The sequence below is a fragment of the Parasteatoda tepidariorum genome, chromosome 3, assembly GCF_982258835.1.
Source record: "Parasteatoda tepidariorum strain Cologne lab strain chromosome 3, Ptep-v5.0, whole genome shotgun sequence".
Taxonomy (NCBI): domain Eukaryota; kingdom Metazoa; phylum Arthropoda; class Arachnida; order Araneae; family Theridiidae; genus Parasteatoda; species Parasteatoda tepidariorum.
Genome location: NC_141757.1, coordinates 18,322,759 through 18,348,885, shown reverse-complemented (window position 1 = coordinate 18,348,885; position 26,127 = coordinate 18,322,759). Strand labels below are relative to the sequence as shown.

Genomic DNA, 26,127 nt, shown 5'->3' with positions numbered 1-26,127 from the left:
GCTCTAAAATTTAAGAATAAAACCTAACAAAAAAAAGTAAGATATATTTATTCAAAATAAATCCATCAATTTTCGTAAAAATGTCCACATTCTAGGGAACTATTTCAATTCAAAACACCACTTTTGATTTTCTTAGATTCTCTATTTGTTCGTTGGAATAAGAAAGTATTTCTTTTAGTACTGCGTCTGTGTGCTCACCAAAATATGGGGATGATGATCGAACTTCATTGGTGCAATCACTGAATGTCACAGCTGGACCTACATATTTAAAGGAAAAATATAGATAGGTTTAAAAATTGTGCGCATTGGGGGGGGGGGTCAATAAGTATTTAAAAAGGAAAAGAAAGCACAAAATCGTCATCAAACACTATAGAAGATGCATCAGTATTGCGTTACCAATCACTATTGAAGGAGGCGGAATTAAAAACATCAAATTCAGTTGCGAGCGCGGATGAAACTTAAAGATGCTTCTAATAATCGCTTTTTACCATTCTCGGGTCATCTAACAAGTTTTAATGTTGTTGTTTTTCTTCCTCTTTCCTTCTTTGTTAGAATTCGTCTAGATTCGATAACGTTTGTATTTATTCTTCGCTTAAACATTAAATTTTTAACTTTTAGTGGGAACATTTTCTTCAATTAATTTTTGTCAAGGATTGGAACAATATTTAATATCTATGGTCAAGGGCACCGGCAAGGGGGTGCACTTGCACCCCCCTGTCTTTATTTATAAACAATTATAGAGTATAAAAATTTTTTTATTAAAAATATTTTTATTCGAAAACAAATAATTAAGTAATTATTGATACGTAACAATTAAAAAAATGTTTAATCAAACAAGATTTGTAATCGTCTTGTAAGCTGTCCAAATCTGCTTTTGTTCAATGAATTCTGAGTTATCTTTGATTATTTTCTTTATGCACACTGAACATAACTGCTTAATCTCTCGTGAGGCATTGTAGACCGATTCCATATTTTGGTGTGTCGCATTGTACTAAAAGTGCGTTCAATAGTGCAAGTAGTAGCTGAGGCCAAGAGTTAGGCCAATTTTGATTGCCTCCGCTACAGCTAGATAAAACGGTGTGGCCTCAATAACTAAATCGATGTATTCGAGGGATTCATAAGAATTTTCACTATTCCTCCACATTTCGTACCACATAAATTCGTACTTTTTTTTAAATATCTTGTTAACAATGAAGAAATGTATCTTGAAAAAAATTAACAGATGAAAGTACATGTAATAACAAAACAAAATGTAATAACAGAATATTTAAAAAATATTTTTGGGGAGGGGGGTAGTTTGTTAGAGGGTTGCACCCCCTTTTATATTATTCTGCCCGCGCCCTTGTCTATGGTGAAAACGGCGGAACACTTCATTAAACTATTTGGAATGATCTGTCCTAAATTTAGATGTATAATTGCGTCTAAATTATGTCCTACAGTGGACTGATCGCGAAGGCACGGCTCCCAGTTGAACACCGAAGTCAAGCATCACTGACTGCGGTCAGTAAGTAGGTGGGTGACCACTTTGATCCGCCTGCAAAGGGACCGAGGGTGAGCGGAATCGGTCCTCACTAAACTGTTCTACCGTAAAGTGCTCGACTTTGTTCGTAGGTCGTCGAGCTACCAAAGCCAGAAAGCTATCCCCTCTGCAGAGGATCAAAATTGCGATGGCATGTCTTCGAGTCACCCTCAGGGATGTTTCCCTGACCGTCGCCAATAGCCATTGCGCAGCTCTAGTACGACGTAAATAAAGCACCTCCCTACCTACCTCGCATCCAAATTCTAAACAAGAGAAATCCCCCTTTTCACTTACCATTTGGCAAATAATGATTTTTTTTCTCCATAGTAAGAAGTTGGAATATACCCGAGTAGAGAAAAAGCAAGATAGACCGAAACCATGGTAATGGAGAGGGTTCAGCATCAAAACTTAGCGGCGAATTTTTCGTTGGACAGCCAAAACTTCGCCAATCCATAACTTAATTTTGCTTGAACTCTTAATTTTGTTTTTAAAATATATTTATTTTTTTACCCAAAAAACTAATTTACATAACTTGAGACTGAGCAAAATCTTTACAAAATTGAGTTATAACTTACCAACTACTTTAACATTTCCTACTCTTGAGTGTTTGAATTCCTTAACTAAATTTTTATGAATAACCTGAGAATAAAAAGTGAAATTTAAAATAAAATAGGAAACGTTGTACATAACAATTACACTGGTACAACAAATTTTTTTGTTTCATTTCTACCAGCACTTGTATACCATCAGTACTTACCTGATTCGGATGTGGTGATTTCGAATCTGAAATTAGTTTTGTCCCAAAACCTTTTTTCAAAACGAAATTTTTTAGTTAAGTTCATTTTTTATTCTGAATGTACAAGTTTATAAAGAACGTATAGGCTTATATATATATATGTGGGATGGCATGAGTGGTCGTCTTAAATAAAAGACACGTTCTTAAACAAAAACATATATATTGAAGATTAAATTTACATAGGGACGGACGATTAACAATAAACGATTAAATAACAAAAATAATAATAAGTAAGGAACGTCTTTAAAAGTTTTGTATGATCATGACTTCTCTTTGAAGTGCATATCAACACGTCTTTTTCGATTCGTTGTCCATCGCTCTCTCTCTCTCTCTGGGAAATCCCCACTGCTTCCTCGTCGTACACAGGGATCAGCTTTCGGCTTACATTGACTGGCGGGACATCTAGCTTACGGATCTGAGAACTGAGATTAGGTTGCAGCTTTGTCTACAGGACAGGAACTGGCACCACACATATATATATATATATATATATATATATATATATATATATATATATATATATATATATATATATATATATATATATATATATATATATATATATATATATATATATATATATATATATATATATATATATATATATGCTCCTTTGGAAATAACACTTAATCAAAATTAAAAAATATATATGACCTTAACGTATCGCTTGATAAACTGAAATGTATTAACGCTTTCTTTCTACCACTCACTACATATCAACGAAATGTGGACATTTGGTATTCACACGAGTGAATTTTAAAAAAAATCGTTGTTTGGAAAATATTAATAAATTGCATAAAAACTGACATTCGTCGAGAGAAACCGATTACAGAAATATCTAAGATCCTTTCAAAAATCTCATACAACAGAAAATAAATGTTGTTTCCCAGTGTTACGAGGCTACAGAATAGAATTTTGGTGGTCGTAAACCTCTGAATGGCTGTTCAACGTTAGTTATAAAAAGGGAAAAAAATACAAATATTTTCGGTAAATGGCAGGAAATAGCACTGATAGACGCTTTTAAGAGCCGACTAAACTCGTCGTCGCCCTAGCAGAAAGAAAAACTTGGAACCTCATTGGTCCAATATTTATGAATCTTAACTCAGTAAGGATTCAAAAGTCCCTTTATTTTTCCGATAATGGCCCTATATAAAATTTTCCGATTCACCCGATGTTTTATATACATTATTTAGCCAATGTGGGTTCTATATTGGCCAATGTAGGCCATTCTAGGACCAATATTCAAAAAACTAGGCCATATCGAGCCAATTTTGAACCCAACTGGGGCCAAGATAAAATTGTTGTTAGTTCGGCTTCGTCTTGATCCTCCATACAGAGTGACATTGGAAAATCGAGAGTTCTCAGTAGGGAAATGCTGGGAGTATGCTCTGTAGAGATGCAGCAAGTGACTTCAGGGCTGCCAACTTTCTACGCTTTTTAGAAAGCTTTCTTCTAGTGGTAGCTAAGTTAATATAATATTCTTCCTTTTTAAGTTATTTTCCACACCCATTATATGTACAGGGCTGCCAACCACTACTCTTGTTGCAGAATATTTTATTCAGTGGTAGTCAATTGAAAACTAAAGCCTACAGAACTCTTAGTAATTTTGTCGACATTTTAAAAGCCTCACCACGAAAGGGTTGGAGCAAAGTGGCTTTTTATATAAAGCTTTCGAATCATTACAAGTAGTGTCGTGGAAAATAACTTTAAATCAAATTTATAAAAAAGAATAATGCATTAAATCATAAACTCAGCTACCACTAGACGAAATTTTTCCAAAACGTTGGCAGACTTGCATGTAATGAATCAAAAGTTCATTTGAAAAGTTTCTTTTGTCTCAGCACTCTCCTGGTAAGGCTTTTAAAATATTGGAAAATTTACCAAATGCTTTAGTGCTTAATTGTCAACCACTCTGTAAAATAGAAAAGCGTAATAGTTGGCAGCCTTTCCTATATGTTACAGGGCTGCCAACTTTCTACTCTTTTTGTAAAAATTTATTCGAGTGGTAGCTAAGTTAATGTTTTAATGTATTATTTCTTAACCATTTAAACTTATTTTCCACACCACTACATGCAAATGATTTAAAAGTTTATATGCAACGCTACTTTGTTCCAGCTCTTTTGTGGTGAGGCTTTTAAAATGGTGGCTAAATGATCATAAATTCTGAAAACTTTGGTTTTTAAATGTGTACCACTCTATAAAATATTTTACACAAAACTTAAAAGTTGGAAGCCTTACCTATATTTCATTTAATTCATGCATCTCTGACAAACAGAAGTCCCTAGCAGGCGGAAGTGAGATTATCTATTTATGAAATGATATTTTCCATAAAACTTAAACGCAAAATTCTATATAATATGATGAATATTTACTTGTGGGTCATTGAAAACTCCTTTCATGCTATTGACCGGTCCATTCGGCACTGGATTACCATCAAACACTTTCACCCAGTGTTCGGTTGTTTCGGTTTCAAAACTAAACAATGGAGAGAAATAATGCTTGTTACAGAAGTTCCAGAACGGGTAACATTGTGAGGCTAGATGCGACTAGATTGACTTCTAATACTAATGAAACAGCAATGATGTAAGTTGGCAACTAGGCGAGATTCAAATACGGAACCATCCAACTTTTGGAAACAGCTGATTTACTTAGCAGTATCAGGTAATGAATCGTTTTTTTTTTTTTTTTTTTTTTTTTTTTTTCATTTAAGCTGATTATTTTAAATTTAATATTTTCTTATTTCATACATTAGTTGCCAGCTGAGTTTGGGAACCCCTGCTCCATTTCGTATAGTATCATACAATTAATCGATTTTGATTATTTTTTTTAAACGTAAAGCTGATTTGTTTTAAAAAACTTAGTTTTCATATTTCATACATTCGTTGCCACTTGAGTTTGGGAACCACTGTATTTTTTAGTTAGTATCAGGCAATTAATCTATTTTTTTTTTTATTTAATTTAATTTTCGTATTCCATACATTCGTTGCCAATTGAGTTTGAAAACTACTGCTTGCTTTATTTAATAATACATTTAATTAATCGATATTTTCCTCACATAAGGGTGATATTTTTTAAAATTTCTTTTCATATTTCATACATTCGTTGCCAGCTGAGTTTGAGAACCACTGTATTATTTAGTACCAGGAAATTAATCGATTTTTTTAATTATTAAGCTGTTTTTTTTTTTAAATTAAATTTTCATATTTCATACATTCGTTGCCAATTGAGTTTGAGAACCACTTCTTCATTAATTTAATACAATACATTTAATTAATCGATATTTTTCTCACATTAGAGTAATATTTTTTTCATATTTTGTACATTCGTTGGCAGCTGAACCAATATCGTCTTTATAGACCTATTTCCTTATCAATGTACAGAGTGTAAAATAAAATAGCGAATACCCTGCCATATAATGATGTGCTAGGCCTCACTCTTAATGGTTGGAAGTTAACACCTAAAGCATGTTAAATAATTGATACAGACGATATTTATTGCGATATTTTTTATGTGTTATTTTATTTTATAAAAAAAAACGTTCTGAAAAATATAGTTAAATTAGGAGGTGTTCGAAAGTTTGAGCCTCGCTTTAACTTGGATAACTTTCAAAGAAAATCGAAAAATTATTGCATGAAATTTTAAAATTCGTTTATCTCAAGATAGTTCTGTGTAAAAAATATTTTTCAATAAATATTTTTTTCATTAAATTTAATAATGATTGAAAGAAATTTTGTACTACAAGGGAAACACAAATTTTCACACTGTTATAAAATATGTAATTTCAAATAGCAATCACACCGCCAAAATTCTCAAATCTGATTGGTTATTTGATATGTATACACCTACGCGAAAGTTGGATTTCGTTAGAAAAAAGACAGAAGGTTTATTTTTTTGCCATTTATGCTTCTTATCTCTTGCAGTTAAAATCATCGTTATTGTTTCCTTTTTTAACCGTTATTTTATTTATAAATAGTTATTATTATTTCATTATAAAATACTTTAAAAAATTTGTAATAATTTTTTTTTTTAAATAATCAATTAGCTACGTAGATCCCAGTAAAAATCGCCAACTTGGCGAGATTTCAAAAAGTCGCCAAGAGGTGGGCTATTCCAGGATTTTACCGCATAAAGTATTTCTCGAGCTTGCAATTAATTAAGATGAAATTATGACGAAGAATAAACAAAACAGCGAAAGCTATTTATTTTGAGATATCTAAGAAGAAGAAAATAAAGATTTCAAACAAAATCTTGAGTGCAAGCAGAAAATTGAACTCACATTCTTCTGAGATGACTGGAAAGTTCCTCTCTGTTTTGTATTCTGTCTTGAAGTTTTAAATACTTCGGATTCAATGGAAGGTCAGGGAGGTTTAGAGCCTACACAAATAAAAGAACATCAGTGTGAGAGAAGTAGTTTCATGATCAGTTTGCGTTCGAAAATTACATCTAAGTCCAAAGTAGTTTAAAGAATTCGCCACCGTTTTTCTTACCGAGTAAAATTTAAATCGATGCGAAAAATCCTGTACCTTTCGCGAACTTTTTCATGTACCTTCTGATAAATCAATAGAGGCAACCACTAAGAACAACCAACCTCTATTAACGATCATGTAACTGTGGAACTGAGAGTGGTAGATTCCTGAGAGGTTTCACTGTATCACAATTTTCTATGGTTATATTTCTACAAATTTCAAAAATTCTGAAAAATTAAAATCTGCCAAATAAGTATATACGTTGATATACGTTGACAAGACGTTGATAAAGGGGGAATGTATAAAAATGTATAATGAGCCACTACGTTGGACTCAAAGCTAATAAGAGTGTTCATTTCTTTTTGTGTGCATTGTAGAGCTAAAATATTGTGATAGTTATTCTTTTGTTCTTCTTCCCTAAGATCTTTTCAACTCGTGACTAAACAAATGCGCATTTGAAGCTTTCCTTTCTTAGTATTGTTCGCAAAGAGATGCTTCTAAGTCGATGCTGCTCAATAACTTCGTAATTCACGTTCCTCCCCCCATCACATACCATTTTGTCCCTCAGTGGACTGATCGTAAAGACGCGGATCCCAGTAGAACACCGAAGTCAAGCATCACTGACTGTGGTCAGAGAGCGGGTGAGTGACCACTTTGATCAGTCTGTGTAGGGACCGAGGATGCGCGGCCTCGTTGAAATGTTCCACCGTAAAGTGCTCGACTTCGTGCAGGTCTTCGGGCTACCAATGCAGGGGAGCCATCCCCTCTGCAGAGAATCAAAATTGCGATGGCATGTCTTCGGATCATCATCATGGATGTTTCCCAGACCATCGCCAATAGCACATTGGGAAGTTCTAGTTCGATGTTAATAAAGTACCAACCAACTTACATATAATTTTCGAGAAAAGAACGTTAAATCTGCACTTTTACGAAAAATAGAGCTGTAAGCTATCTCATCCTTAGACACTCAGTCGATTTACTTCAACCCAGACACCATTTCTGCAACAAATAGTTGAAGCTAGTTAAAATTTAAGTGAGCTTAGTTAAATAAGTGACTTAAGCGAGCATCCTGTTATGCTCACTCGTAATACTCACTTCACAAACATCTTTAAATCTTTCATCAGAGAGGCATGCCAGAGAAAAGTAGCCATCCTTTGTTTTGTAGGCCTCGTAGGGCACAAGAACGTCACTCAAGGTTCCCAAGCGACAAGTATCCATCCCAGCATTCAAGTAATAGTTTGCAATGTAGGAGAGGGCAGACAACTACAGAACAACATATCATTGTCAACTGTTTTTTTATTTAAAAAAAATTAAACTAAATTAGTCAGAAGTTAAAAGTAATGGTAAATTGGAACATTTAGAGGGGAAAAAAATTTTTTTTTGCATGTTAGTGGATAATTTTTTTTAAAAAAAAAGGTTTAGAGTGGAAGAAGTAGGAAGTGGGCAACTTCTCCTTTTCTGTTCCAGAACTTCAATACGTTATCTTGTGGTGATCCAAAAAAAACGGGTAAAACTTACGCTTTTTACAGATTGCAAATTTTTTACTACAATTAACGCTCGATATAAAGAGCTCTTTACGTTCAAACCAAAACTCTCAGAAATAAAACTCTTATTTTTGACGATTCAGCAATCCTTGAGCTGTATTTCATCAATTTTGAGAACCATTTCTTCTCGAAATCATGAAGTTTGTGACAAAACGGGAACTCTCAAATATATAACGAAAATGTTTCTTCGACACGGAACCTCATTGCAGTGCATTGTGGGAGATTGTTGACCAAAATGACGAAACTAGAATTAAGACTAGACGATCGAAAATAGAGTGGCGAAACAAGCCGACCGAATGGATTGAATCAAGGAGTTGATCACGTACCAGAAAGATCCCAGGCTCGAATTCTATATATATATATATATATATATATATATATATATATATATATATATATATATATATATATATATATATATATATATATATATATATATATATATATATATATATATATATATATATACAGTGTGTGTATATATGTGTGTGTGTATGTGTGTTTAAATTTCTTGCGTTGAGTGGTGGAAAACATATAAGCTGCTTTTACGTCGGTTCACATTAGAGCTTTTTATTCAAAAAGTCAATATATTCATGATTTATAAAAAAAAATTTAAAAAAAACAAAACAATAATGAGTATTAGAACGGATTAGGGATTTTACCTGACACGCTAAAAGATCGCACTCTATAGCTGTCCCGTTACCAGTCTTCGCTCTTTGCAGTAAAGCAGCCATTATTGCTCCATGGGCATAGATACCAGTTATAATATCCGTTATGGGAACTTGAATTGAGCACGGCTCTCCATCTTTTGGTCCGGTGATGTGCAAGAAACCGCCAATTGAAGCAGCTATGAGATCAACACCTGGACGAGAGCTATAGGGACCAGTCTGACCAAATCCTGATCAAATGTGAATTTTTGATTAAGAGGTGATTTACATTTCGTATACACAGCAGATAAATGGCAGAGCTATGAAAAATGTAATTGATTACTATTGCGAGTAATCGATTTCTTGTAATCTTATTGGAAGACGTCATAATGTATGGTTTTACCATAATTGTCATTGTAAACAACCACAATTCATGATTAAAATTGTCGTTATAACTACAACTGATATGGAAATACGATTACCAGCTGATATGCGATTAGAAGTAATAATGATTACACGTAATTTTAGTTATAAATTTTATTTCAACTGATCAAGATTGCATGTTATCTTGATTATTCATTGCATTCATAACCATAATACGTTACATGTTGCCGACACTGGTACAGGGTATGCACATAATTATAGCCAATTTTGAAACTAAGTATTTTGCTTATTATTTTAGACCAAGACTACTATAAAATAATAAAAATCCTAAATTGCCAGTTCATATATAGGAGCTGTGATAAAAGTGATGTGGCCTGCACAGTCACCTGACATGACCCCTTGCGCTTCACTGAATGCCCTGTTTTCTCAAAACTCGAATTTATCACGTATGTTATGAGTTAGTCTTGAAAGTCAGGATCGTCCATCATGTATCGATCAGTTTAGTTTTATTGCCATGTTGTGTTTGGCCGTTTTCAATGGGCTAGTAGGCTGTACGCACATTCTTAACTGTAAAGATACTACATAATACAAACAAGAATGTCAATAAATAAAATATAAAAATTATATTCATTGATTATAATTATATAATTGAATGATAAAAATTATATAATTAAAATATTATTCATTGATTTTTTGAATGATACATTTTATTTCGTGACGCGCCCAAATTTTTGCTATTTTTTTCTGATGGAAATTTAGGTCCCATTATCTACACAACATGCATTTAGTTTATTACCAGTGTTTCACAACCAATTTAATAGAGATTTGCACGCATTAATTTTCAATTCCGTACCTTTATCATTTTAAACCCACCCCAGGTATTTTCACAAGGTAATTCCTAGATCAAGCTTTCTGACCAACTCGTCTTAATAAAGGACATTTTGATTCTTTTGTGTTACATGAAAAGGTAAAATGCAAAAATCTCTTACTGTTACTCCGATGGTAAGAAAATTTTAGAACAGCATCTGTTTTCAACGTGGTTAGGGCAAACTGGGAACAATATACGAATCAACTAGTCATTGTCGGGGTTTGAACCTTGAGCTTTTCTTTGGGAGCTCAACCAAATTGAATAAAATAACTAGAATAAAGAAACTGTCCTTGCATCAGATAGGTTCTGGGTTCGAATCCCTGGTAAGGCATGGATGTTTCTTTCTCTCTCTGTGTGTTCTCTGTCCTTTCTCCTTTGTGTGTGAATGCGACCCGCCCTATAAACGGGTTGTGGTTGTGTGAATGGCGTGGCAGAGGTCGAATTCCTGGCCATAGATGGCGCCACTGAAAAACAGGAACAATCGCACCCCCACTGCCTAAACAGGCACACGACAAAAAAAAAAAAAAAAAAAAAAAAAAAAAAAAAAAAAAAACTGGCTTACTTTTAAATATTAGAGAAAAATATTTAAACAAAATCGGAAGATTATGCCGGAATCAATTTAAATTTTGTGATCACTAGCAAAACCTTTGTAGAAAATTAGAATAAACATCATATAAGCTTTGTAGAAAATTAGAATAAGCATAAGCTGAGCATAAGAATCGTTAAATTCATGTTTAAGAAATAAAGCAAGACTCACTAACCTGATACAGAACAATAAATTAAATGCGGAGCTATTGACTTCAGTTGCTCATAGCCTAATCCTAATTTTGCCATTTTTCCAGGAACGAGATTTTCAACAAAAACATCACTTTCTTTCGATAGCTATAAAGAATAAGAATCATTAAATGCATGAAATGAATCACAAATATTATAACGACAAAAACTCAACACTAAATCAGAATTAAGTGGCGTTTAATGCAAACTTCAAAAAACTTTCATAGGCAGTGGCGAACAAAATATTTTTTAATCCAATCCACAAAACCAGAAATCATTACAAAAATAAAATTTCCCACTACTACAAAATATTTGCCCACAAGTTGGCATTATCACTGGTGGGCACAAATTCATTTAAATTTTGACTTTCGTTTAATCTTTGCCACTACATTTTAAAATGTTAAAAACCGTGGGAACAATACGCAGTTGGTTGCAGCCTCTTATTAACAATAAAATAGGGATATGTATCTCGTATAATACGTATACATATCTGGTATTATACTCATTAATACTAATGAACTTCGAACCTGTGTGTCTAGGACAGTGCTTCTTTCTCCATCCGATGGTTCGAAAGTGGTTTAAAGCATTGTCTTGCTACTAATGGAAAATGGAATCATATATGAAACGAGCCTTTCTGTCGCTAGCGACCCAAGATCACGCGAGCATGTTCTCAACATGGTACTCTCGTGTTTTATCTCATATTAATACGTATCTCGTATTATACGCATACATATCTGGTATTATCCTCATTAATACGCATAAACTTCGAGACTGCGTGTCAAGGAAATCCCTTCTTTGTCCTTCCGCTGCTTCTGAAGTGGCTTAAGCCTTAGTCTTGCTATTACTGGAATAAATATGCCAAAAAAGAGCAAAAATTGGTCATTAGGGCTTTAGTCTTTTTCTGTCAAATCATATTTTTAATTAATGTTACTTAATATTACTATAATATTTATTATAATAATGTAGTTCATTTACGTAATACATTTGCTATCATGTATTTTTAGTAGAAATAATTTTACTGTAATAACGTAATTCATTTAACGATCTATTAAAAAGAGGAAAATATATCACACTTTAATGCATTTCGTATTATTTTTTACCACAAATAGATAACATTTCTTGCTTTATTGAATAGGCAAACATGTTTTAGATCTTTTCCTAGTATGTATTCATTTTTAACATGGTTTTTCGAAGCTGTGCTGCCAAGAAAAATAAAAATTTTAAAAAAAGTCATAGTTTAAGTGCCTTACATTTGAAGCAAAACTGTGATTTTAAACTATATATATGAGGAATATTGTGCAGAATTATCTGGGCTTTAAAAAGGTCAAACAACTTAAATATTTTGAAAGTTATTAAACTTTTTAAAAATCGTCAATTTGGCGACATTTTACCACCCGGAAAAAATTATCAAAGTCACTGCCTTGTTCTGTTTTTTGCAAATTTTTATGAGCCCAGATAATACAACATTAGAATATGTCTTCAAAAATTAAAAAATTAGAATGCAAACGCTTCTCATTTCAACAAAACTAAAGCTTTTCTCCACATTGACGTTACGCGCCATTTTCAAAATAAGCGTAGATAAGCTAAGATAGCTTTAGATAAGTTATACTTGTCCTAATAACTTGTCATGAGTAACTGTTGCAAACTTACAATAGTTATGAAAATAGCATATTACTCGCAACAAAAACATCATTTCATATGACGGTATAAACTTTGAAAAACAATCTTAAGAAATAGAGCTAATTTTGTATTCAAGATTGAGTAGCTTCTTTACCTCTTTTATTAGGTGCTTACCCTCTGGTTTCTTAATATCGACCACGATGCCCTAAATATGGAACAAAATTCATGTAAAAATGAGTTGTCAATTGTACAGATATAAATAATGGCCATTTAAACATTTAAAATCATTCAAAATTGAAAAGGAAAGAAATATATATATGCCTGGCGAAAATTGCACCCGGTATTATTAAATGAAACTTCATGTAGTAATATCTTAGAAACTTGAAAATTATAGAAAATATCCAGAGTGTTTGATGAAATAAAAAAAGTTTCACATTCAATTATGAATTCGAAAATTATTATCTACTTAACCTGAAATGAAAAAAGCCACGCAGGCCACCTTACATCCTAGAAAAATGCAACTATATAATTTAAAGAAAATAGCACTTTTCAAAATTTTTTCGAAAATTTCTAAAAGTTTAGTGCAACTATTATTATTATTTTTCACTTTCTGCTCTTTAAAAAATGATTATATATCGCTTGTAGAAAAAAACAAAGCCAACTTAAGGATTTTGGCTAACTTAGCTTGCAGATGATTTAAATAAATTTGTAAAAACGTTCTAACGAGATTCTTTAAAAATATAAAATACTTGGATAGTTAAAATAATTCCTGCTTACGATTTGATACTTGCACTTCAAGAACAAGAAGAATCATGGATACCCACACACGTGACCTATGACGTCAGCGCCAGCTGATTATTTTTTCGTCGTTGAACAGACGACTCAATTTTGGGTTTACGATTACCAATGTTCAATTCCATGGCCTTGTAATTTTAAACCCTATCAAGAAGACAAGGAAACTCCTGGATCAAGTAATGGGAGAAATTTGCCTTCGTGGAGGACTTTTTGATGGAAATAACCTTTATTTGCGTTACATGGAGAGGAAAATCACGAAAACCTCCCACTGTTGATCCTGAGGGCAAAAGAACTTTAATCCGTGATCCGTCTACCACTGAGGATATTTTACGTCAGCACTGTGGTGGTTGCGAGCCGAGAATGGAATTCGCATCGTGACCAGCCATCGCTGGGATTCGAACCCGGGAACCTCATTGCAAGGCGAACCCTCTATTCCTTGAGCCACCACGGCTAGAAATTGATTAATTAAACTTGACGTTGATTAATTGATTACTCCTTTTTTTACCATTCAAATTTAATATTCTCAGGATAGAAATACTTCGCAAAGATTCTCAAACAGAAAATTTTTTTTCTTCACATAATTGGAAAGGTAAAGAGGTAAGTTTCGATTATTTGTTAAGAAATTTTGCTACCAGTTTTTTTAGTTTTGGGGGGACGCCACTCAGCTTAATTGAATGAATTGTTCTTCTTTTTAAAAACGGCATGAATCCTGGGTTTCGATCTTCCGGAAATTAAGATTTTGCCCTTAACAAAATGTTTCACAAATTCTGATCGACTACAAGTACAGATAGATATACCGCGTGCGCTTAAAATTGCGAAAATTGGTGACGAAGAGAAATTAAAATGAGCAACTTTTTCCTACCATACTTCTTTCAATTTACTGCTGAAAGTGAATGCAAGGAAATTTTTCGATTTAAATATTTCAAATTTGCAATGTAAGATTTTTTAAAATTTTTTATTTTATTTAATAACCGTCGTTGAACAGCTGACACAATTTTTGGGTTTACTACTACTAATGTTCAATTACGTAGCCTTGTAATTTTGAACCCAATCCAGAAGAGAAGGGAACTCCTGAATCAAGAATTGAGACAAATTTTGCCTTTGCGGAGGACTTTTTGAATTTATTAATCCGCATTTTGGTTACACGGAGAGAAAACCACAAGCACTTCCCAGGGCTCCTGACGGCAAGGGGACTCTAACCCATGATCCGTCTACCACTGAGGATATTTCACGTCAGCACTGTGGTCGGTGCAAGCCGTATGCGAATTAGTATCGACCAGCCATCGCAGGGATTCGAACCCGGTCCACCTCATTGGAAGGCGAACGCTCTGTCCTCTGAGCCTGAGCCATCGCGGCTCAATGTAAAATATAATGGTAACTACGGTTCTAGATTTAAAAAGATTAAAAAAAATGAAAATTAGATAAGTTTCTGCCACTCCTTATTTATACGTTTTCAGATGCACGCGGCATTCCTGCAAGTGAATTATTGTGGTAAAATTTCAATCTGAATTTTGGAAACATCTTGCCATGTTTATTATTATACTAAAATTCGTAATTCCATTTCATTCCTACCTTTTTATTTCTGTTGACAGACATGTAATACACGCTCTCATCTTTTATGAATGGTGGCCCAAAGTTACGAGTTTCTTCTCCGTCTGCAAATAGATTCCAGTTTAATTTTTACGGTCGTATCCGTGGAAGGAGATTTAAGAAGTAAGGCGCAACTGTTATAGTATTACTGTCACGTACTTATTATATGTATATGTATATGTTACAGTTAAGGTATATAATGCAGTTATTTCATAGAATACCTAGTTATTCCATGAAATAACTGATCGTGTCTGTTAAAGTGTGTAATATGTTATTAATTTGACACTTTAACTAGCTATTCTATGAAATAACTAGGTATTCTATAAATTAACTAATGAGAAACAGTTAAAGTGTAAAATAAACAATTTATCTAAAATAAAATAACTAGGTATTCTATAAATAAACTAATGATAGACAATTAAAATGAAAAAGAAGCAATTTATCTAATTTATGCAGCGTATAAATGGTATTTATGGAAACATACCATAAAATCATTTGTTACAACAAGGATTACTAAAATGACACTTGGAATTACAAAGAACATTATTTCTAAAGCAAAAACATTTTTTGTTGACACACTGGGTTTTACACGAACATTTTTTAAATCCTTGGCGAGTACCTAAACTTTGAGCTGTAGCAACCGACCGGTATTTTACACTTTAACGGGTTGCAGATCGTTATTCTATGAAATAACTAGTTAAATCATAAAATACAAGAGAGTTTTACACTTTAACGGACACGATCAGTTATTTCATGGAATAACTAGGTATTCTATAAAATAACGGATTTCATACTTTAACAGTAACATATACGTACCTAAACATATTATGTATAACATATTATACATAATATGTCTAAACATATTATGTGTAACATATACGTATGATTTAAATCCTGATTAAATAGCAATTTAAATCACTTGATTTTTTTTTTAAAAAAATCATTGATTTAAATCCACTGTGATTTTTTTTAAGAAAAATCATCAATTTAAATCAATTTATTATTATTTTTTTGTTGAATATATCATTAAATCGAAAACCCAGATAGCAAAATAAGGTTTGTTTTCCCTCAGCAAAAACCTTCTAATGTAAACGTAAAAAGGTTTGTTATGCGGTTTATACGTGTAAGCCTTCGAACCTTAAAACGAGATCTGTGATGATCTGTTCTATTCCACGTACATTACCCTAATCCAAAACCTTTGAAAACAACCTTCGATATAAAAACGTTAAATTTTGAGCAAAAGATAATGTTGATACATTGTTTATAACAATGCACAAGCGCTTAACTTAGTAAAAATCAAGAAGGCTGATTCGTAAGTAAGAACATTTTTTTACTTTTTTATGGTTCCTTCTCCCCATAATTCCTTCATATTTTCGATGAAGGATCAAATAACCTTTCGTACCAAATATTGCGCACAAATATTGGTACTCCGCGTCAAATATTACGCAGTATATACCGAAATTGATTACTTAAAATTTGATACAAATACAAATTTACCACACAAATCTTAAAATACCATTCAGAAGAATTTCCAACTAAATTTATATAAATTTAAAATTAGGAATGTCCATGTCCTTGAATAATAATAATGATTGTGTTGAGCGCTTTCATTTCCTTCAAAAACTGATTTAAACAAAAGAAATATAAATTTACTTGCCAATGAATATGATGCATATTTATGACATATATATCCTTTAATGTCAATGTGAAATTTGGTTCAGAGTACCTAGCCCAGTGAGATGTTTGCGGCTTCATCGAAAATATGAAAAAATTATGGGGAGTAGAAACATATCATCCAACTTCTATGGAATTTCCAAAATTTAAAAAATACTTTTCCTTCTGGTAAAGTTATTATTGTATTAATTGTTGTTGTTGTTGCAAATGCCAGTTGCCAACTAACAATCGTGCTATGGGAATACAATCGATTTTGAAGCAGATGGATAGTTTCTTATTTTCTGGTGGCGCCATCTATGGCCAAGAATGCGACTCCAACCGCATGTATGTCACAGCCCATTTTACACGAAGGACAGAGTCATTCTCCATTCATTCATCCACAGATCATAACTTTGACCTGAACCAGAAAACGATGAATCCCCAATTCCTAAAGGTCTGGTTTCTTAGAACTAGCTCCTTATCTGGGCGTCAGCGGGACGGTGACGTCCCGCTGACGCCAACAAAATACTGGTTTGTTAGCTCAAGGCCTGGTTTCTTAGAACTAGAGCCTTATCTGGGCGTCAGCGGAAAATTGATGTAGAGCTGACGCCAAAAAAATACATTTTTGTTAGCTCAGCGTGAGCAGTCCGTCCAACACAGACATTATCTCTCATTGCGCATGCGTTAATAACGTAAGCAAATATTTATTTTGAATTTGTATCGATTTTGTTTTTGTCGACCAGTGTTTTAGAGAACAAATAATGACTTTGTCCAAGAAAAAACACATTACAGCTGAGTTAAATGAAGAGTGCTATGATTAATGAAGAAGCTATGTTTAATGTCAAAATCAGAATCTTGGCTGATTTCAATGTGCTGTTGGATGTTGTCCGCCATTGCTTCTGTGGTTAACGTCACGTTGTAATCCAACTGCAGTTGAGTTGGACGGCAATTGTAGTTCAAGATGAGCGTTCGATGACGTATACTATCAAACTCACAAATGGATCAATCAGAGGTTAGCGCTGATTTCCAGCTGACGGCGTCCTGTGCTAAGAAACCAGGCCTTTAGAGATATTTTGTATCCATACTTGAACAGCGGATCCAATTTTGGGCTTACGACTACCAATGTTCAACTCCGTAGCCCAGTAATTTTTAACCCAATACAGAAGACAAGAGAACTTGACACGTCACTAGACACTAGAGACCTCTCACTAGACACGTCAGTCTTACTCTTAAGCTCTGACATAAGTTTTTAAGTTCCATTCGTTTAAATAATTTTTACTTGAATTATATAAAATCATTTTTTTTTTAAAATTAAATAATGTCTTTAATTCAATACCACTGCAAAAAAAAATAATAATAATAAGTAAAATAAGCCCCTTTTTTAAGTTCACTGGGGTTCCGAAAATCAAGATTTTTTTTTGAAAAAATCCAATAATGATGTTTGAAACTTGTGAATATGTTTGTATATAAGCCAATAATTCATGATTTATTTAATACTTCTTTTATTTAAATGAAATTATTTAACTAAAATGCCAATAAAAAAATTAAGGAAACTTACGATAGTATATTGAATAAATTATATTATCAAATAATTACATTTTATCTCTCTTCTAGCTTTTCAATTCAAAATAAAATAAATTTCAAGAATGAAGAATCATGTTTCGATGATAACTGTTCTCACAGTTTTTGACATTCAATTAATTTTCTTAGTGTAAAGAATTTTTTTTTTTTCAATTTCAACTTTTTTCAATACGACAAAAAGAAATTCAGAACTGCACGAGAAACCGCTTCATTCCTCTGATTTAAACTGACGTAAAGAAAAACTCATTTTATAACTCTTACTGATAAAACAATGTCAAAACAACTTATCATAAAATGCATATGTCGGACTAAGATATGGAAACACTTCTAGTCTAGACTCTATGCAAACAATTTTGCAACAAATATTTTGGAGGATTTCAATTCATGGCACAATTTGAAAGATCATGGGGGAAACTTTTAGGACTGGTGACAGCTTTATCCCTGCAAAATTTGCATAGACTAAAACGTGTAGAAAAAGTAACGAACTTCTTTCTAGCTCTAATACCAGCAATTTTTAAATTATTCTACAATATTTATGTAACGATCCTTTTAAAATTATTGTTGTATTAAAAAAGGAGAAGAGGCTTTTAACCTCCTACGCTCTTTTTGGTGGATGCAAATTTTGCCCGGCTAAAAATGACACCATTTCTAAAAACTTCAAGCATGATTTTTCATAGTGCCAAGTAAAGTCTTCCAAGACATTTGCCGCTAAAAGAAAGATTGTTTACATACTGTTAATATTGAAGTGTTTCCATATTTTTGTCCAAATCCTTCTGTATTTCCAAATTAATTTGGTGTCGTATTTTTGTTGGTGCAGTGGTGCAGTCGAGCAACGATTTAACGAACCCGTATTTACCGAATTTCGCGATTTAACGAATTTTATGAAGTAAATTTATAGGAATCAGTTTATAGAGACTCTGACAACAGAAGTCAATGATAGTAATCCATCTCCAGTTAAAACTGTTACTTTTTCTGATGCTTTGTAAGGTTTGAAAACAGTGAAAACTTACATAATACAGGAAGATGTAAATGAAAGAGTATTTTCTTCTCTTCACACATGACGTCGAAAAAGAACTCTTTAAAAAGTAAGAAATCAAGGAAATAAGCAAACCTTACTTACGAAATGCTTTAAAATTTTAAATTAATCAGGCATTCGCTGTATTTTAAATACATGAATAAAAAGTGTAAGATTTCTATTTACTTTGTGCATTTGCTTATTAGAGATGTTCGAATTTTCCATGAGAGCCGCGATGGCTCAGGGGATTCAGCGTTCGCCTTCCAATGAGGTGAACCGGAGTTCGATCCCGACGATGGTTGGTCGATACGAATTCCGCATCCAGCTTGCACCAACCACAGCGCTGATGTGAAATATCCTCAGTGGTAAACAGATCATGGGTTATCAGGCTAACCGTGGGAGGTTCTCGTGATCTTCCTCTCCATGTAACGCAAATGCGGGTTAGTTCCATCAAAAAGTCCTCCACGAAGGCAAATTTCTCCCAAAACTTGATCCAGAAGTTTTCTTGTCTTCTGGATTGGGTTCAAAATTACAAGGCTACGGAGTTGAACATTAGTAGTCGTAAACCTAAAAATTGGGTCGGCTGTTCAACGACAGTTATAAAATTAAATATGAAATTTTCCATGAGGTTAGTTAATTATTTTTTTATTCTGTCCCTGATATTACAAATTATCCCCGATTTAGCGAATAATATTGTCGGTCCCTATGAATTCGTTAAATCGGAGTCCGATTGTATGTATACTGCAGCTACCTGCTTGTGAACTTTATCATAAAACCTATGTTGCGCCAAAAAAAGATCGATCATTTGAGGTTCCATAACGGAAAAAAAATCGGGAACCCCTGTGCTAGATACAAGTTAATATGGTTAATACACTCCGTGAGTTGTAACATCCACAAATATAAATGATTAAGGTAAATAATGATTATAAATGATTACTCAGTACTACTATTACTCGGCTTCGAAATTTATTACATTTAAATTGCAGCTATAGCAGTAAGTTCACGCCAGCCTTAGCAAAATTTTGCCTATCGCTTGTTTCAGTTTTAATCTAAGGTATTTTTGTAAGAGTTCTGTAAAAGTAGTTTGCAGAAGTTTCCCATAAACTGTGTGTTTACTTTTACAAACCACACGGTAAATTTGAATTGGTTTTTAAGAGCAATATTTAATGGATTTCCCAAAACATTTTATTTTCCTTTCTAAAGTGACAGTTAAGTTTTTGTTTCCAGAGAGGCCAACTTGCTCCAGACTCGAGAAAATATTTTAAAAAACAGTAGAGAATTATAAACCTTAATTTGCAGATTATCGGTTCATTTTGCCAGATTTGTAAGAAGCTTAATGAGCATGCCAATGCCAATTCTGGATTACGGGGTGCCTAGCCCGGTGGGGGGGGGGGTATCTACTCCTTCATCGAAAATTAATTAAATTGAGGGAAGACAAGGGGATTAGCTTAACTGAAACAAAGTGCAGAGATGCCAAGTGCTCCGCTTTTAGCAATAATTTTGTTAAATTGGTAGCGAATTATAGAGTAAAACTTGAAGAATAAAAATAATTACGCCAACTTTTTAAAATAGTCACCACGATATGACTGCAACAAAGTATCAATTCATATAATATTTTGAATTTTTGCTTTGTTTTAGTGGAAAAATTAATTAAAATGTAAAATACAAAATAAAAATAACTTAAATTTCATTACTACTAGAAAATATTATATTACTAAGCGGAGCAAGTTGGCATCTCTGTTAATGTGGGAGCAATGTTAATATTAAAAGAAAAGACCGAAAAAGTGACCAACAAATCTGCCCTATTCATGCCCGAATGGCGAGTGACAATTGGGAGGGAATGGGTATTAAAAAGAAAAATAGATTACCACTCAAAAATATCCATTTGCTATCCTGTGCAAGTTGGCAACTCTGGTGTAATATTAAATACTTAAAATCATCGCTGAAAGCTAAGCACGCGCCACCTCGCCGAATGCGATAAAATTGTAAATTTGGCGAATAAAATTGTGTTTTGGCGAATGATTTTTTTCACTGGAAAGAAAAATATATATTTTACTCGATCCTCAAAATTATGTGAAAATAAATTTTTCTGAACAAATCAGTATTTTTTAATCGATTACAGTAATTTTCGATAGATGAGGCGCATAAGCAATTAGAATTGGGTCCAAATAATATAGGCCTTGAAACTATCTACCGTAAAATAGTTTTCTATGGGCGGAAAAATTAATCATAAAAAACTGTTAAGATTTGCATTTGGCGAAGACTATCGAAAATTGGCGAGTTTTCGATAGTCTTCGCCAAATGCAAAATGATAGAATTTATTTGGCTAACTTCTGACTAATAATTTGAAATATAGTGGGCCTTGATAAACGTTAGAAAGAACTTCTATTATAAATAAATTTATGATTACTTTTGAAAATAACTTACTTGGAGCTTCGACTTTTATGACTTCCGCTCCGAGATCTCCTAATAGCATAGTACAAAAAGGTCCAGCTACAATTCTAAATAATAGTCCATTGTTCGCATAAGAAATACATTTTATATTGTATCATATTTTTTAAGAAAATTATCATCAAATTTACAGCATTTTATTTTAAGAAAATTAAGAACATTAAGAACAAGTTTTGTTTTTCTTTATTTGTGTATGAAAATTGGATAAAATATACTAACAAAAATAAGTTATTAAAAATTAATTTTAATCTCTTTTAATAAAATTTTGAATTTTAACTGTCGTCACTTTTTGTATTTTTATTCACTTCGCGGCAACCCTTGTATATTATTAATTATACATGAAATAATATACTTGCTATCTCTTTCGGGTTTTCTGCAAGATTTGCATGCATATTGAAGAGACTACATGGTTGATAAGGGTGACTAAAAATGCAAAAAGTGGTGGCTAATAAAATTCAAATTTTTATTAAAAGAGATTTAAGATTAGTGACTCTTTAAAGCATATTTTTCTTTCAGTTTACTGTTAAAAGTGAATACAGATTGTTTTATTTTTTAAAATGAATACTTAAAATGCAAATAAATGTAAAATAAGTCACATAAGAGCTATGGTGATAAAGAACCATTCCAGAATATAGAAAATTTATTTATAGGACATTTAAAATGGTGACTCTGTTTATTATCCATTTTTGAGGACAAACTAACTTTTCATTTTAAAAGAAAAGAAGAAGTCGAAGAATCATCAGAGTTTAAAACTTACCTACTCAAATCGAGAATTCGTACACCAGATAGGGGACCATCTTTAGCAGTATTTACAGATCCTGAAAAATAATTTTTATCTGAACGATTACATGGTTTAAAAAAAAAAAAAACCTCCATATGTCGGTCAAATACTCCGGGGGAAGATTCTTCATCTAAAATTCTGTTTCTTCTAAATTGTTATTTTAAAATTTAGAGAAAGGTGATTTTAGGTTAATATGAAGTAAACCATAAAGTTTCAAATATTGAAGAAATTTTTTTTAAAATATAAAAATGCAAACAACTTATTTGAAAACTTCTCCCCAAATAATCCCCGAGTAATGTATAATCTAAGCTTTCTTGGCGAACGAAACATTTTTAAATTAATCGTAGAGAAAGGGCTGTATTCTGAACCTGATCGTTTCTTAAAACTCACTAGGCACCAAGTCATCTATTTTGGGAACATGTCCTTTCTTTCTAGAAAATAAATAACCTTATGGTTTTTTTCAATGTGGGGGAAATAAATAAATAAAAATAAAGTAAACCACCATTTTATACCACATGTGTGTGCCACACGTTAATTGTGCCACAAGTGTGACGTAATGACTCAATAGTTAAAGACACTGAACTGCGATTGTGAAAGACTGAGGTTCGATCCCCAGATGCGGCTTGAAGCTCATTCAGTTTTAGATGGATGGGTACGAGCTTGCTTGTGAAGTAAGAGCTGCAATGTGAGCATTGCCATGGTCATGGCGTTGATCACGAAATTGTAGAGACTGTCAGGACCCACCTGGCCCACAACGGTCTGTTGCGAGAATGTTTCAACTTGGTAACCCAATTATACATCATTAGAATTTATTTTAAAAAGAGCAGGAAAAAAATTAGTGCTTACTATAAAGCATTTCTAAATAGGATATTTGAAATAAAATTAAGTGGTATTTAATACTTAAAAATATCCACCCAGTTTTGCTGCTTTTACATCAGTACAAAAAGGTGCAGTTCTGCACACTACGCTCTCGCCTAGGGTGCAGAACTGCACCCTAGGCGAATTATGTGTTTTCTGAAATTCTCAAAAATTGGTTGCGATGTAATAAATGAGGTGGGGTCTATTCCAGCATTCTATTAAAATTGAAATGGTAGCCAATTTTGTGTTTAAAGATAGCGAAATGTTAATATTTAGTTTTTAATTTATTTTGAAATTATGAATTTTGTTAATTTTAAAAAGCAATAGAAATATAAACGTACAAGATAAAAATTTTACAAACTTTAATAAGTAAAACGCTTGCCACTTTTATAATTGGGTATAACTGCCACGTATAAAAAACACGTAAAAAAGTTTTAAAAAAAAACACGAGGGGAAAAATAATTTAAATTGAATATGTATTTTGATAAATTGTTTTTTAAAAACATTAATAACATCAATAAAAGAAAATATAACAGCAATAACAGATTATTTTTTAAACAACTGGGTTCGTAAGTGTACAAAAATAAATTTTAAAATGCTGAAATGAATAAATTATTATCTATATAAAAAGTAATATAATATATAATGCAACATAATATGTAATTATAATACTTAAAAATGGTTACTGAATAAATTTTTCAGCATCCTTTACCAATTAGGTGCCGTAGTTCCCTTTTTCAGATTTTCTTCTTTTTTTTATCAAATGGCAAAGACTGGAAACTTAATAACTTCAATAAAAGTGGATACGATACTTTTTAAACTTTAGCAGAAGCTAAAAGTGGTAAATATACATTAAGTGGTAATTATATAAGTTCAAATTAATATTCATTTAGTTAAGAAAGCGCTTTTCAAAACACTGTGCTTTTTTTCTCTTTTTGGCAGAGCATGGCTGAAATGTCCAATACATGAAACTAATTTTTTCCCCGCCAAATTAAATTAACGAAACAAAACTTACCCGTTAAAAGTCTTGGAAAAGTTTTATTGATTTGAACATGGAAAAACGATTTTGCGATTCGAGATAACATTTCGCTACGTTGTTCTTGAAAACGTAAGAGAAAGTGTAAAAACTTTTATCTTGGCTGCTTAAGGAAACGGCTTAGATAACAGGTGGAAAAAGAAATCCGTAATTTTCTTCAAAAGTGCTTATCATACATTATCATCATATTTTCAAATGAATTGTGTTATTCGATTTGAATAACCTGAATAGTTGTCAAAGGGCATAATTATTTTGAATAAAAAACACTTTGCTAATTATTCAAGCTGACTAATCTGTTAAGATAGTAACAAAAAGATATCAAAATGAATTTCTCAGACATATAGTTTCATCTAGTGTTGGTGAAAATCATTGTAAATCGAATTCATTTATTAAAAATAAAATAAAAATTTAATCATACAATTTATTACCACTTCTTTAAATATTAAAATAAGAATGAATGTAATAACAAATGAGTTTTGTATTTTTAGTATTTTGAGCACCCTATGCCAAAAAAGAAAGCAATAAATTCGTAACTTGTATCGATTACTATGGTTGTTGTTTGCAAAATTGCATAAAATTTCGTAAGTTTGGCTTAATTAATATTTTTTAGATTTGAACATTTTTATAAAAATTTTATATATATTTTAAATTAATATTTTTGAAGATTTGAACATTTTTATAAAAAACTAATTATTTTGACTTAGGCTTTATTGGTATAACTTTAAAAATACTCAATAAAATTAAACAAAATTTTGGAAAAATTTAAAATTAATTACAAAATTATTGTTTCAAAAATTGAAAAGAATTTGCTAAAAAAGATATGATTATTTATAGTAGTTCTTTTATGCTGCGCATGCACAAAAAAATTTTTAATTATTATTTCAAAATTTTGTAGTGAATTGTATTTGGCAATAATTAGAAAAGATCTGATTTAAATATCTTAAAAATGTAAAAAGTTTCAACCAATTTTATAAGTAGTTTTTGAAATTTTTAAAAGAAAGCTCAAAACGATGAGGGGTTTTCCACGTAATTAATTTTGTTCTTGATGTGTCTTTATTATAATTACATTATAAACTTGTGGAGAAAACCTAATCATTTTGAGCTTTCGTTGAGAACAATAATTTTGTAATTAATTTCAAATTGATCCAAATTTTTTTTTTTAATTTTACTAAATATTTTTAAAGTTATAGAAAAAAAATACAAAAAAAAAATTTTTTTTTTTGTAGCAATGTTTATATCTCTATAAATTTTAAGCTAGATTTACAAAATTTTAAGCAGTTATTGCATATAACAACCAAAATAATCTATACAAGTTTATTGTTTAATTTTCCACCATAGGGTGTTTGAGAATACTTGCTTTCTTTTGTAATTCATTATCAGTCTCTCAAACCTCTGAAAGCTTTACATTTCATTGCTAAGTATGAAAAATCGCATGAACAAAACACTTCTAAAGTTACAAAATAGTCATCTAAGTATTTCTTGAGGAATTCAAAAAAATATTGAAAACTGAAAGTGTCCCTTCCATTATTGTAGGGTAGTGAGAGAGTGTATGTATATATATATATATATATATATATATATATATATATATATATATATATAATATATATATATATATATATATATATATATATATATATACATATACATACATTCACTATGTGTATGTATATATCTGAAATTCTCTGACTTTTGCTGGTTTCCAAAGAAAATTTTATCAAATTCCAGATTAATTTTTTACTATAAGCA

At 31.9% G+C, this 26,127-nt stretch overlaps 1 protein-coding gene across 2 annotated transcripts; it reads right to left on the bottom strand.

The window, feature by feature from the left end:
* Positions 1 to 33: 33 nt before the first annotated feature.
* On the bottom strand, positions 34 to 24,512 carry LOC139424827 (succinyl-CoA:glutarate CoA-transferase). Of its 2 annotated transcripts, none has more exons than XM_087158904.1 (12): positions 24,358 to 24,512; positions 22,461 to 22,521; positions 21,680 to 21,753; positions 14,986 to 15,068; positions 12,773 to 12,823; positions 10,986 to 11,106; positions 8,988 to 9,223; positions 7,877 to 8,044; positions 6,592 to 6,689; positions 4,688 to 4,790; positions 2,095 to 2,158; positions 34 to 258 (listed from the first exon to the last, which is right to left on the bottom strand). In XM_087158904.1, the coding sequence occupies exons 1-12, from the start codon at positions 24,425 to 24,427 to the stop codon at positions 110 to 112; spliced, it is 1,278 nt and encodes a 425-aa protein (XP_087015030.1). In that variant the 5' UTR covers positions 24,428 to 24,512; the 3' UTR covers positions 34 to 109. The 2 variants fall into 2 exon arrangements, with proteins under 2 accessions (XP_087015030.1, XP_087015031.1); XM_087158905.1 differs by lacking the exon at positions 24,358 to 24,512 and adding an exon at positions 24,055 to 24,131.
* Between the last annotated feature and the right edge of the window lie 1,615 nt (positions 24,513 to 26,127).

Bases quoted from the DNA above. Each gene is read 5' to 3' on its own strand.
- LOC139424827 (XM_087158904.1), bottom strand. From the start codon at position 24,427: ATGTTATCTCGAATCGCAAAATCGTTTTTCCATGTTCAAATCAATAAA. The intron at 21,754-22,460 runs GTAAGTTTTAAA...ACTATTATTTAG, and splicing joins CGAATTCTCGATTTGAGTAG to AATTGTAGCTGGACCTTTTT. The intron at 2,159-4,687 runs GTAAATATTCAT...TTTTATTCTCAG, and splicing joins GAGTTTTCAATGACCCACAA to GTTATTCATAAAAATTTAGT.